Here is a 14,883-nt window from a genome sequence, read left to right as displayed (position 1 = left end):
GGATAACTGAATAAAAACTAAAATTTTATTGTTATTCCATATTTTGTAAATAATGAATAATAACTCAACTCTTTATTCAAAATTTGCAAAAATAAGAATGGGCGTTTATCATCAATTAGAATATTTTGAATAACGAGAAAATGTTATTCATTATTCAAGAAATGCTTGAATAAAAAATAACTGTTTATTCATCAATCAAAAAATTTAAAATGATGAATAATTTTTTATTTTTTATTTTGATTTGTTTCATTTCAAAATGACTCAACCCTGGTTAGCATACATGATTTTTTATTTATCCTTTTAAAAGCATCTACACTCAAAAGTATTGCAACTAAGGTATCCTCATTCACAGTTTTGAAAAAAGGTTATTTCAAAAATTATTCATTTTTTTCGTCTCCTGTAAAATTCGTAAAAGTTGACTTAGCACATTTTCACATTAAGCTAACGATATGTTTAAAATCGCTTACAAAAGGCAATTGACACGAATTCTCTTTCGGGTTAGAAATTAATGCTACTGCATTCTCTTTCAAAAGAGAAATAATATCAATTGGCTTTAATTCCATTGACACTTTTGTAACTGACCATAGTTTCACTAGCAGTCCTTACGACCATTTTAAACTAAATACTCAGTCTTATAGTTATAACCATTCGCTTGTTAAGAATGTTTTAGTACTGCGCTCTGCAACGAAAAACCAAATACGGAGAAACGAAATAGAAAAAGTTATTGTTCACCAACTAGATTTGATTTATAAGGATAAGTGTAATACAGCCATATTTATGTGAGGAATTGTTCAAGAATATAGGAAAACATCAATAGAAATAATGGTTGAAACGGTATGAAAAAGGGTTGTAGTACACATATAATTGTGCATATGTATGTATCAGGTAAATGTACAGTTAAATTCAAATAGACACCAATATTTATTTAGAATTCAATAACGAGCAGCATTTCAAATAAATTATTCAACTAAAACCATGTGTGAAAAATGAATATTTTATATGAATTTGTTCTTGGAAAATAATCTTGGGAAGCCCTCTACTTTTTGGCTTAATTTATTAATACGAAAAAGATAATTGAGGTTGCCTCGAGGGGCATAGAGCTTAATATGGCTAACAGATTGATTCAGTGCGGGGAAATATACGCATCCGTGATCCAAAATAAGCCTTCACACATCGGCTAAGTGATTTGCTGGTTGAAGGTTAAGCGCGTGAGCCACTTGTACCCATCTACGTACCTAGCTAGGTATTCGGTAGGACTCCAGTTCGGGTACAACACTATGCGATATCATGATTTGCGGATAACAAAATCTTGATTGATACATATGTACATACAGATGTTGAAAACTTTGAAAATTTAAAAACCTCAGTACTTGCACTCATTCTTATTATGTTATTAGCATTGCTGTTAATTACGAATCTTTCGTATGAATATTAATTTACAAAAATCTTTAGTAATAAAATCGTATGAATGGTTCCGGAATGATTTACTATGATAAAAACTTATTCTAATTTTTTATGGCAGGGTTTCGAATTCGAGTTGGAAACACACTACTACTGTTTTTCCAAATCAATCAAAATCTTCAATTCAAAGTGAAATTTTGTCTTAGTAAGTTGAAAGTAGCTCAGAAACGCATGTTCGTTACTAGAATAGCAAAAAAACAAAAATATAACAAGGGCAACGACATAAACTATAATTGATTGGAATTTTTGCGAAATCATTTTTGGAGTTTGTATTGTATTTGAAGTCAGCAATGAATACTATTCGGTCCGGCAAAACATTTTATTTGCTGCAACAAAGGCACAAAAAAATTAATACTTGTTCTCACATGATGAAATACACTGGAATTTAACTAAATTTCTCACCATATGTGCATCTTATCGAGAATCGTTTTATGTAAAAGAATTTTTTACAGAAGGTAGAATTAAAAATCCTTGCAAAAACGAAGATTATAACCGATGATTCTGTTCTCCTAGGCTGAAGGGAAATGTGTATTTACGTTCCAGAAAGTCATTAATAATCTTTCGACTGGTAGTTTTTGTTTTAGAGTATTTTGTTCTTGTTTTTTCTCAATTAAGGATATTTTTCGATCATCAATTTGAAAGTAAATCAATTCCGATTTCCTTGGGGTTTTTAGACGCAACTTAATGATAAAAAAAGTAGAAGCAAATTCATCAGTGGGTTGTTTGTTATATATATTTTGCTGTACCAAATTAAGATAGTTGAACTAAGAGTGATACCGCTTTCATGGGCTTCTTTCTTTTGTAGTTAGGTATAGTTTCATCCATTACTTTTTGAAAACCCTGAATACAAACGTATATGTTTACCTGTAGGTATGTTTAGTTAAGGGTTTCTGCACACCAAATCAAATTAGAGCCGAGTATACAAACTCAAAGCGGAGGATTATAACTTGCACATCACGCTTCCACAAAGCTTACTAACTTTATTAATTAAAATATTTAAACTAAAAAGACCAGCATCACTTATAGCATACCACTACTAACATAAAAATGTTGTAGACTGTATGTACAAAAAAATAAATATTTATAATAAATTCTAAGGAAACACCATGGAATATACTGAAAATAAAACCCAAACTTATTTATATACTTATACTAAACTAAGAATGAATTTGAATTCATTTATTTTCTGTACGGAAAACTTTTAACTATACCAATAATTTTTTTTATTTTTAATATTACATATTGAAGACGTGCAAGGATGAAAATGTTATGCCGCAAAATCAAGTAGATATTTCCTAAAAATATCATGAATACGGCTATTATAGGACTTTATAAATAAGCATAAAATAATAAAACAAGAACAATACAAAAGGACGTCACCTTCATCCTTGGACGTCTTCAATGTTATACCAAGGTACCCAAGTAGTTTTTAACCTCTTAAGTGGGGTGGTTTATTTTTTCAATGCATTCCAATATAAGCATTTTAAAAAGCTTAACATATTCGACGAATAGTAAGCAATTTCGTATGTAGGCTAGAGCTGCACTCAGAAAAAATACTAACTTAAAATAAGGAAAACATTTCCTAAAAAATTTCTTTTAATTGAGGACAATGTTTTATGTAAAACCTTTCATTAATTTGAGGAAAAATGTTTCTTCAATTTTTTCAAGCAGTCGACAGTAAAGTTGAGCACCTCGAATAGACCTTTTCCATTTTAAGTTCAGAACATTACAATTCAAGTTCAGAAAATTACAATTCAAGTTCAGAATTTCCAATTTAAATTCAGAAATTTACAATTCAAGTTCAGAGTTTCCAATACATGTTCAGAAGATTCCAATTGAAGTTCAGAAATTCCAATTTAAATTCAAAAAAATACAATTCAAGTTCATAAAATTACAATTGAAGTTCAAAATTTTCATTTCAAGTTCAGAAAATTACAATTCAAGAACAGAAAATTACAATTCAAGTTCAGAAAATTACAATTCATGTTCAGAAAATTAATTTCTTCTTTTCAAGTTCTTATCTCAAATTGCGAAATGCGTCAAAGCAGGAATTTTGAAAAAATAATATTATTACATATCACTTTGTACACAACAAGTGTAATTCTTATCCGCCAACTGCCTGACAGATTGTTCAAGGTGGGTTCTTTTAAGCGTTTTAATAAGGTGTTCAATATGGCCGTATATCTTCAGCGGGTGATAGAAAGAGACGCAGTATGAGACCACGATAGTATTCTAAATAGCAGGTTATCCTTTCTATTGGTTATTTTGACGTCTATGCTTAAGATATCACGCTTGTCTTTTCCACAATGTTACACATTTTTTTTTGTTGTTCCGTTTTTTGTTACCAAGGCGAATTGTTATAGAATCGTTTGACATAAATTCTGTACTATTCTACTACTAATATCTCTCCTTAACAATATCCAGCAATACTTACTTCAAAACTATTAAAATTCAATAAAATTTGTATTAAACAAATGTTTATACATTAATATTTTATAAATACCTTCTAGAGTTAAATCGCTTAATTAGGTAAAACTACGAATATGCCCCAACATTAGTCCGGATAGCAGAAGATATAACCAAAAGTACTGAGAGTTGTTTAGTTTCTTGCTTTCAAATTGAAAAATCTGTTCATAAATTTTGATTTGTACATTTTTTGCGATATTTTTTCAATATTTGAATAAATAGCGGGAGATACAATGATCAATGCGCATATATTTAAAATGAAAGAGCACCTTTCTACGCTTATTTTTGATTTAGGTGTATCCATGAAATCAATGAAGAAAAATCCCTTAAACGCTTTAAAGGCAATATTGAAATTATTTTAATGACACTCGCTACGGGTTCTTTAGCCCCCTCTTGAATTACTAGGTCAAACACAATAAATCCAATTATAATATAATCTCCTTGAACACAGTATATTGCGACAAACAAATTCTATTTAAGACAGGACCTGAGCCTGGACTTGGTGCGGACCATGCCCGAATTGGACAAAAAGAAACCCGAACTTGTTGCGGCTAGTTTCGAAAATTGTTTTTCTTGCACTTGAAAGTAAATGTAGCTTCTTCACGCTATATTTGCTCCAACTTTGTTTACAATACCATTATACTTATTATCTTAAATAATTTTTGAGTTATGGTCTGATTTTAAGTCCATTAGATGTGTTTTACCTCTCTATTAGTCGCAAAGCTAATTGTTACATGTAAGTGCTCCAACGGAAATCGCATCTCATAGAAGATTTTTGCCCGAAAAAGCCATCCTAACCTTCTTGAAATTAATGGATTCTAGAGGGTTTTGTCACTGCAATGGGGCGCTATGCCACTTGGTATTATTTCATGGCGCCCATTTCATATAGTAATTTTAAGGGTTCTTTGTTCGTCGACAGAGGACTACTTGATCTAAAATGCCACTTGTTGGCAAAACCGATCCAAGGAACTATTGTTCATTAACCCCAGAGGGTTAGGAGGCTTAGAATATACCCGGGGTAGGTATGCCATGTCGTAAGGTGTTGTGTAGCGCACCCCTCTCAAGGGGTTGCAGCGCAATATTAGCTTCACCAACCCAATTGTCAACCTCGCCTACCCATGGCGAATCCTGTTTCTTTAACAGCCAAGGCTCTGGCGACCCCAAACTCCTCATGGATGTAGGGGTGGGAGGGCGGTATGGCCTAGAAGGTTTCATGTGGTCATACCAAATCGTTCCCGAGATGGCCGGGCTAGCACCTTAATGGTGCTTGTTATCGGAACGTACCGGATCAGCATCCGGCAAAAGACCATCAACATCGATAGCACTCCCCAACAACAACAACTTTGGTCATTAATTATGACTAAATAGTGGGATAATACCTTGTTTCTACTAATTTTACCAATGACTTATTTTTTCCTCATCCAACATTAACATCATCTAATCAGTTGAAGTAGCAACATAAATGTATAAAATGTCAGAACCAAAACAAAACTAAAGCAGCACTTAAATGCACAACAAAATAAATTGAAGTTTTTTTAATTAAATAATTTGTTTAGCACAACTTAACATGTTAATGCATTGTTTCAATAAGGATAAGCACTTATGTATATTGCATGTGTGCGTGTACATATGAATGTTGGTGTTGGTGAATGTTATTAATGATATGATAGCATATGTATGAGCACAACACAAAGAACTAACTAAACACACTGTTATCGTTTGACACGCATATAACAATAACAACAACATAAAAAAATACAGGGATGCATGTAAGGCCTAATAACACATACAATGCAATTTACACAATTATGAAGTGAAATCAACATACCTGTTGCTGTTGCGGGTCTGCCTGTTGCTGTGGTGGTGGAGTGGTTGATGTTTTGCCACTGGCCGATATCATGTGTGTGGTAGAAGGCGTGACCAAAGCTGGTGATACAGGTGGAGTTGTTGTTGTGGTTGCAGTCGTACATGTGGCGACTGCTGGCGGAAATGGGTGGGTTGGTGATGTGGAGGGTCCCGCTATCGGTGGATTCGTATCGAGTGTATGTTTGGAAATGACAACGGTTGTGGTCTTTTGGATTTTATCTTGATCATGGTGCTCTGCTGGTGATTTTGGCGGAACTGAGGTAAATGCATCAGCGGCGCGAACAATTTCAAGCACCTGTGGGCAAAAAGAATGAAGATCGAAAATCCGTATGAGTAATTGTGAAGATTACAATAATAGGTTAGTGCATATTTTCGAGGTTCATTGAAAGAAAAAAGCGCTGGACATAGGATAATATTCAAGTGAGGATATTTTTCACTCTTTTTTCTATTTTGAATACATATAATTTAGGCTGCTTGAATCATGAAATAACTTTTATTTTACATTGGGCAATGAATGACTAGAAAGGGAAAGTGAGGAAGGAAAAGTGTAAGTACAAGGGAGATAGATTTATTAAGGTTTGTGAATATGGATATGAAGAACGGAAAATAATTGGAGAAGGATATAGTAATAGTTTTGTTAGCGTAGTAAATTTCAAGTAACATCCCGTAGAATACAATAACATGCAAATAATCGTCTTGCTATATATCTGTATGTGCAGTTATGAAATGATAGGAGTGCAAAAATAAGAGCTGAACTTTCAAGTTCATGCTGGAAACATGTTGTAACTCTTAATAACATTGCAGGGCTTTGCAACTTTGTGTTTGCTTAACGATTTTGAGCTTGCTTACATATTTATATCTCTATGTGAGCGAAATTCCACAAAATGAGCTAACAGACTTTGTTGAATAATATATGTAGGTTGGTTTGCAAAGATTATTTGAAAGACTTTCTGAAGTTCCCTGCAGTTTCAATAAATCCATACAAAGTATTCCATAGTAATAATGAAAAACTTTTAAAAGCACCCGAAGTGCAAGGATAGGAATGAAGAACATTACATGATCTAAGTTATCTCCAAATTAAAAGTACCACGCTATAATTTTGAGGGTTGGTTTTATTTGATAATTTTTGTACCAAATTAGGTGACTACTAGAAGCTACACAGAATCAAAATTTAATGGTTTATACAAAAAAAAAATTCATTAAATTTTGTTTCATACCTTTTCGGGTGTACTTTTCTCCTTGCTTTGTACCAATGTTTTATCGACATTTGTTATTGTGGTGAGAGCATCTTGAGAAGTTTGCGGCGCTTGTGGAACACTACATTTAGATGCATCGCCTTCCATCGCATGCTGTTGTGGAAAATTGTTTGTACTCGGCGGAATGGTTGGAGAGTGCGCCAATGCTGCCACAGATGCCAATACTGATGGTTCATTTGAGTCGGTTTTCGGTATAAAAACTTCCAAATCCTAGGTAATGAAAAATATAAAAAAAAATGTATACACATATAAATTATAATTTAAATGTTTCATTTATTTAAAAAAATGTATACGAGTACATTATTAGGGCTGATTACATTCATCACGGCGTCTGCAGACTACACGCACAATAAACAAAGCTTGACGACAACCGTAACCATATAGTGATTACTTTGAACGCGGCATCCACAAATATAAGTTATAGCAAACAGTAGCGAAAAATTAAAAATACAAATTTTAATTATATTGGATAAACGCCGAAAAGAATGATTTTAGCTTTTATTATAATTTTTTTTTTTTTTTTGCTTCAATTTTAGTTTTTATTGGCATAATAAAAATGACGCCACTCCATGTCGCTGCAGAAAAATAGAGTTAGGTATAATGTAGCGCGCCGAAAATAATGACCCTGATAAGAACATGTGTAAAAATAATTTGAGAGATGTCGTTTTGTTGCCGCCGTCGTGAATGTAATCGGCCCTATCAGCGAATAACATATATACAAAGACTGAGAAAGATATACAGATATATCTTAGGCCTTGGCGTAAACCCGACAAAATCAGGCGAAACAGTAACCCCATATCGGGGCGGCAAAAACAGAAACCATCATAATATTGAGTTTGTAAGAGGTTGTTTGCCTGCCATGTAAAATTTTACAGTAAGTCCTTTACTATGGACATAACATTAGAGCATATCACGATGTAAGAAAAATTGAAGTTGACAATGTTGGCGGTAGGTTTGAACACAACCCACACTGGCTCCTGATCGAATAATGGATTGTATCAAAAAGGACACCAAAAACCAGGATCGCTTCTTTATTTGGCGTTTTTATCTGAGCGTAAATCTGTTTTAATCGAATCTGTTTGATCCTTTTCACAAAAAAATCATACATTTCTTCTATTGCATGTGGAAGAGAAATTAGAGATTTCCCTGGTAATTCTCTCTTTTATATTCGATTTTCGTTTTTGCACTAAGGTAAATAATAATTAAAAAGTAATTTCTTTAGTGAGGTAGACATACACATATATTTAGTTTTAGAAAACTTGCAAAAGAACTGAAATTAGCATAATTAAGGATTTCCGTATACGAAATATGCTTTGGAGTAGTACCATAGACTTCTGTAGATGGCGGTGAAATAAAATAATGTATTATTAAAACAGACAATTGTGTTTTTTATAAATATTCGGAACTTTCACCACTTTAATTTTAGTATTTTACGGGTTTTTGAAGAGATCCATAAAGTGTATCGGTCATCTTTGGGGGAGGAGCTATCATTCTCGGATTCATCGGATTCTTAGTTTTTACCAATAGGTCGGTACACAAGTAAAGGAACCCTGCGGTAGGCATAACTTCAAAAATTATACTTATTTTAAAAAATATAGAAAGAGGTTCATAGAATTTTTGTTTGTACTAACTTGTCGTATGCGATCATCTTCATCACGATCCAAACTCGACATGCTCTGGCTTTGACTTAATTCGGAGCCAGTTTCAGAGGCACGAGAGCCTGTAAAGCAAAAATAAAAAAATTTTCACATTATGAAAAATAGACATTTATTGCTACAAAACACGAACAAAAAGAAAATTTGAAAAAAAATGCACATAGTTATTTTCAAATGCACGAGTAATGTATGCAAATATAATGTACTACAACTACACCTCCCACTCATCCGCCATACATACCATGCCGGCTGTTCGGTGTGTTGAATCCTGTACTCATGCCACCAGCTGCACCAATGGAATGAATTAAATTAGATTTGTCGTATCCTTTGCATACTACTAAATGAATTTCATTGCCAGCATTGCGTAAAATATTCACTGCATCCTGATGTGAAGCTCCCAACAACGAGTTGCCATTGACTTCCAACAGCCGCATGCCAACCTAAAATCAATAAAATATTTAAACAAATGCCAACACTTAGTACACAACGAAAATGGGAATTAAGCAAATATACGAATTCGAAAATCCTTTTTCAAATTAAATAGAAAATTGGGAGAAAAATACGAAGTACTTATTAACGTGTGTTTATTTGTAGTATAAGCTTACAGGAAAACACGCAAGAGCAAACATTTTTTATAAATAATTATGGAGCTCTATTGTTTTTGTATTTTAGCAAGCGATCAAATGATGAAAACCATATTGAGAATTAAGAAATTGCGTGCAATAAGGAACTTTCTTGAAAATAAAATTTTTGGACATCCCTGTTTGAAGCATTTGAAGTGCTATAACTTTTTTAACTTACACAATTTTGTGTAAAGAAAGGAAAAGTCAGCACAGAGCTCTTTATATTTTGATGTTACGAGGTCAGTTTAAGAGATATATTTGGTATGGACATAAAACTGTTAATGTTCTTTCTATCGCGACGTTTTATGCAAAAAGGGATCATCGAACCTTTTTCAACTAAGCTCCTCAATTAACGAACGAAGCTCCACCTCAAATAATTGTGGTTTATTTTGTCCTTACTTATGTATATGTCTATACGTTATATATATACGTATGTATGTACTTATACCTTTAGTCTTCCATCACGTCTTGCCGCCCCGACTGAATTAATTTTCGAAACAAATACACCCTCATCGGTGGGATCAAATGGATTGCCACGTTGACCATTTAGTCCGCCTTTAATATGCATGCCCAAACGTTCGCCTTCAGCTTTGCTAATGATGATTTCCTGTGATTTATAAAAATATTGTAAATATGAAAATGCAGCGACATTTTAAAGCTACTGCCACTGGCAGCACATATTCACTACATAGTACATACATAGTGTGCTCGAACAAAACATACATGCATTCATACATAAATACAGTAACTCAATCAATGGGTGTTTTTTTCTTTCTAAAACTTAAAAAAACTTTTAAAACAAACAAAAATTAAGGCTGGTTGCGAGTTGACCTAAATTTTTACCTAAATAGAGAAAAAAACGTAAATCACCGGAAACTGTCGTTAAGGCAGTGGGGAAATAGAAAATCTAGAATATTGAGCTCTTTTTTTACTTTTTGTACTTTTCAAAAACAAAAAATTTTTAAACTTTTTTTTTAGTTTTTGAATTTCTATATGCTAAACCCATGATTCAATTACTACAGGTTTGTTCTCCAATGATGACACAGCTTTCATACTCCCAAGTAAAAGTGTCTAAGTTCGGGTGTAACTGAACATTATATACTCAGCGGGAGCTTCAATTGCACATTTCATTTCAGATAAATTACTTTTTTACATAGCACGTAGCACCGCCCGTTTAAAAAAAATTTCTCCCCATTTCCTCTAACTATAAAACTTGATAAGTGAAATATCATTGATTCAAAACTATTTTTTGCTAAGTTATAGCTTATTATTCTAGTCTACGACCCTTTTAGACTTGTTTTATATCTAAGTTGCCGTGGTCTTTAACCGATCCCGTCCATTTTTACTAGAAATATTTTCTACTATAGGGAGAATTTGTGTACCAAATTTTATTAAGATCCGTTAATTTTTCTTCGAGTTATGGCTCCCGAAACATAGAAAATTGCTTAGTCATAAAAGGGGCGGTGCCACACCCATTTTCAAAAATGTTAGTGTTTTCCAATTTAATGTTATATGTAAATCAATTAAAAAAATAAAATTCTATTGATATAAAGGTCTTTTTCACTAAAAAATAGCTTATTATTTTCGTCTACGACCCTTTTAAAAATCGTTCATATAAAAGTGGGAGTGATCTTCAACCGATCACGTCCATTTTTTCCAGAAATTATTTCTTGCTATAGAGAAAATCTGTGTACCCAATTTTATTAGGATCCGTTCATTTTTCTTCGAGTTTTGTTACAAATCCACTTGGGAAATGAAATACCATTGCTGTAAAGCTCTTTTTTGCAAAGATATAGCTTATTTTATTCGTCCACGACCCTTTTAAAAATCTTTTATATAAAAGTGGGCGTGGTCCTTAACCGATTTCGTTGATTATTCTTCAAAGAATTTCTTATAGTAAAGGCAACCTCTCTGCCGAATTTTGTTTCGATAGGTTTAACGATTTTTGATTTATGATTAATAATATTTGTAAAATTGATTTTATCACAAGTGGGCAGTGCCACGCCGATTTTAAATTTTTTTCAAATTTTTATCAAGAGTCTCAATATCAGTCCCCACGTCAAATTTCAACATTCTAGGTTATTTACTAAATAATCAGGTTTTTTGTGTTTTCCAAAATTTTATATATATAAAAAGAGGGCGTGGTTATCAACCGATTTCGCTAATTTTTATTACCAATCTATTCTGGGTCCAGATAAGCTCGTGTACAAAATTTGGTGAAGATATCTCAATATTTACTCAAGTTATCGTGTTAACGGACAGACGGACGGACATGGCTCAATGAAATTTTTTTTCGACACTGATGATTTTGAAATATGGAAGTCTATATCTATCTCGATTCCTTTATACCTGTACAACCAACCGTTATCCGATCAAAGTTAATATACTCTGTGTGCAAAGCACGATTTTTGCTCCTTATCGTATTAACGGCCGAGCGGAAGGACAGACGGTCGACTGTGTATAAAAACTGGGCGTGGCTTCAACCGATTTCGCCCATTTTCACAGAAAACAGTTATCGTCATAGAATCTATGCACACACCTAGTTTTACAAGGATTGGTAAATTTTAGTTCGACTTATGGCCCTAAAAGTATTCTAGACGAATTAAATGAAAAAGGGCGGAGCCACGCCATTTTGAAATTTTGTTTTATTTTTGTATTTGGTTGCACCATATCATTACTGGAGTTGAATGTTGGCATAATTTACTTATATACTGTAAAGATTTTAAATTTTTTGTTAAAATTTGACTTTAAAAAAAATTTTTTTTAAGTGGGCGTGTTCGTCATTCCAATTTTGCTAATTTTTATTTAGCGCACATGTAGTAATAAGAGCAACGTGCCTGCCAAATTTCATCATGATATCTTCAACGACTGCGAAATTACAGCTTGCAAAACTTTTCAATTACCTTCTTTTAAAAGTGGGCGGTGCCACGCCCATTGTCCAAAAATTTACTAATTTTCTGTTTTGCGTCATAAGGTCAACGCACCTACCAAGTTTCATCGCTTTACCCGTCTCTGGCAATGAATTATCGCACTTTTTCGGTTTTTCGAAATTTTCGATATCGAAAAAGTGGGCGTGGTTGCAGTCCGATTTAGTTCATTTTAAATAACAATCTGAGATGAGCGCCCAGGAAGCTACGTACCAAATTTCATCAAGATACCTCAGTTATCGTGTTTACAGACGGACGGACAGACCGACGGATGGACGGACATGGCTAAATGAATTTCTTTTTTCACCCAGATCATTTTGATATATAGAAGTCTATATCTATCTCGATTAGTTTATGCCGTTACGGATCACCGTTATGCGAACAAAGTTAATATACTCTGTGAGCTCTGCTCAGCTGAGTATAACAAGTAAGGAAGGCTAAGTTCGGGTGTAACCGAACATTACATACTCAGCTGCCAAATTACAGCTGGCAAAACTTTTAAATTACCTTCTTTTAAAAGTGGGCGGTGCTACGCCCATTGTCCAAAGTTTTACTAATTTTCTATTCTGCGTCATAAGGTCAACCTAACTATCAAGTTTCATCGCTTTATCCGTCTTTGGTAATGAATTATCGCACTTTTTTAGGTTTTCGAAATTTCCGATATCGAAAAAGTGGGCGTGGTTATAGTCAGATTTCGTTCATTTTAAATAGCGATCTGAGATGAGTGCCCAGGAACTAACATATCAAATTTCATTAAGATACCTGAAAATATACTCAAGTTATCGTGTTTACGGACAGACGGACGGACGGACGGCTAAATGAATTTATTTTTTCGCCCAGATAATTTTGATATATAGAAGTCTATATCTATCTCGATTAGTTTATGCCGTTACGGGGTACCGTTTTGCGAACAAAATTAATATACTCTGGGAGCTCTGCTCAGCAAGCATGATAAGGAAATACGGCAATTTAGCAACTAAATGGTTTGAAAGCATGCATGACCAGGCTTACATTTCTAAGCGTGTACATACGACAAAAGTATTCTGCTGGTTGCATCTTGAATCGAAAATTCCTGCATAAGATTCTCCAAAGAGTTTATTATTTATTTATTTTTTTTTTTTTTTAGAAAATTGTCTATTTATTGTGCCAACTTAGAGGTCTATCCCATTTTACTGTGAGTGCCTACATTTATTTAGAGATTCGTAAAAATTAAGGATAAAGATAAAAAAGGAGAAGAAACAAAACATAAAATCTAGAACTATTAACAATAAGAGTGCATAAAATACAACAGTTTATTTATAAAATATTATGATATTTGCCAAATTGAAAACAAGCTCAGCAAAGGGGTCTTGAGCAATTTTACTCTGCCACCGGAAATAGTGCGTATACATTTGTACATTATTATATGGTGCTTTCATGGCACAAATTTCTATACCCAGCTGTACTTATGATAATTAAAATCTTCATTCGGATAACGGAGATTTCTGATGATCTAAAGTGATCGAAATAGATATAGAGATCCTTATGATGTATGTCAAACAAGATTTTTATTAAGCTATGTCCGTCCGTCTATATCTGGACTCAAAACAGATTGGATTTGAAAATTGGCGAAATCAAGTGATAACTACATCCTTATTGATATCTCACCATAGAAGTTATATGTTAGAGAAAAGTAAGAAAATATATTAATTTGGAAAATGAGCGTGCCCCGGCCTTTTAGTTGATATCTCCAAAATAATTTCAATGCCAAAATTCAAACAAAAATCTACCAATTCTAGCAAAAATTGGCAAGAACATTGTTTTAATTGTTTGCTGGGGTGAAATTGGTTGGAAGCCACTAATGTCAGCCTTGAAATAAAACGGAGAATTATCCTTGGCAACCACTGATTCTTTAAAAAGTAAAGTCCTCTCAGGTTGAACAAGAACTACGCTGAATAAGTGTCTGATCATCTGATCTGACCTATCCTGATGGTTGGGTTGGAATAATGGGCGGTGTCGAGAGAAGATGAAATGGCTCTTGGAGTATTCGGAAGATTTGCAGTTGTGTCCTCTTGTCATTGGCGTGTATCAAAATAGCTTTACGCAGAAATAATCATAGTGCAGCTTATAAAAACCCAAAGGATACGCTAATTAGTTCATGCTATGCGAATGGACAAATGAGATAATACCCAGAAAGTATACCAACGGTTACCATCTTTGTAAGCATAGGAAGGGATAAACTTCCTCTGAGTTCGGTGGAACAGGTGGAAGAAAACTCGATCTCTCAGGGTGCTCTAAATTGGCGTCCGCTATAGCGAAATAGGGTAAGCTGGCGTGGCTTGTTACGCAACGGCCAAAGCTTCTAGGAAGTTAAGCCGTCATGGTGAAGTGTGGAGTACTAAAGTGTTAAATACGACATTTGTCAAGTACATAAGAAACTTAAAGAAAATTTCTATTCACTTCCCTGCAGAAAAAAATTATCAATTTGTAAACAAGTTAACTAATATAATTAAATATTTTACGGGATTCCGTAAAGTAACTGAATTTCAGTTCCCTACAAAGAGTTAGCTTTTAATTGGTTGTAAAGTGATGTATAACCGGTTTCGGCGTTGTGCCACTGTAAAGTGAGGAAGTCAGAAATTCATTTAAA

At 33.6% G+C, this 14,883-nt stretch overlaps 1 protein-coding gene across 21 annotated transcripts in view; it reads right to left on the bottom strand.

Annotated features, from left to right (window-relative positions):
• Positions 1 to 14,883, bottom strand: part of scrib (scribble) — a 696,032-nt gene that overhangs the window by 203,246 nt on the left and 477,903 nt on the right. For all 21 annotated transcript variants that reach the window (XM_067760306.1, XM_067760307.1, XM_067760302.1 and 18 more), the window contains 5 exons: positions 9,776 to 9,934; positions 8,946 to 9,144; positions 8,681 to 8,769; positions 7,011 to 7,259; positions 5,756 to 6,088 (listed from right to left, as the gene is read on the bottom strand). In XM_067760306.1, coding sequence (XP_067616407.1) covers positions 5,756 to 6,088; positions 7,011 to 7,259; positions 8,681 to 8,769; positions 8,946 to 9,144; positions 9,776 to 9,934 — 1,029 coding nt within the window. The remainder of the gene's footprint in view (positions 1 to 5,755; positions 6,089 to 7,010; positions 7,260 to 8,680; positions 8,770 to 8,945; positions 9,145 to 9,775; positions 9,935 to 14,883) is intronic.

This window comes from Eurosta solidaginis, chromosome 1 (assembly GCF_040869045.1).
Source record: "Eurosta solidaginis isolate ZX-2024a chromosome 1, ASM4086904v1, whole genome shotgun sequence".
NCBI classification, from domain to species: domain Eukaryota; kingdom Metazoa; phylum Arthropoda; class Insecta; order Diptera; family Tephritidae; genus Eurosta; species Eurosta solidaginis.
Note: the sequence above shows the minus strand (reverse complement) of the source record. Positions and strands in the feature narration are given on the sequence as shown.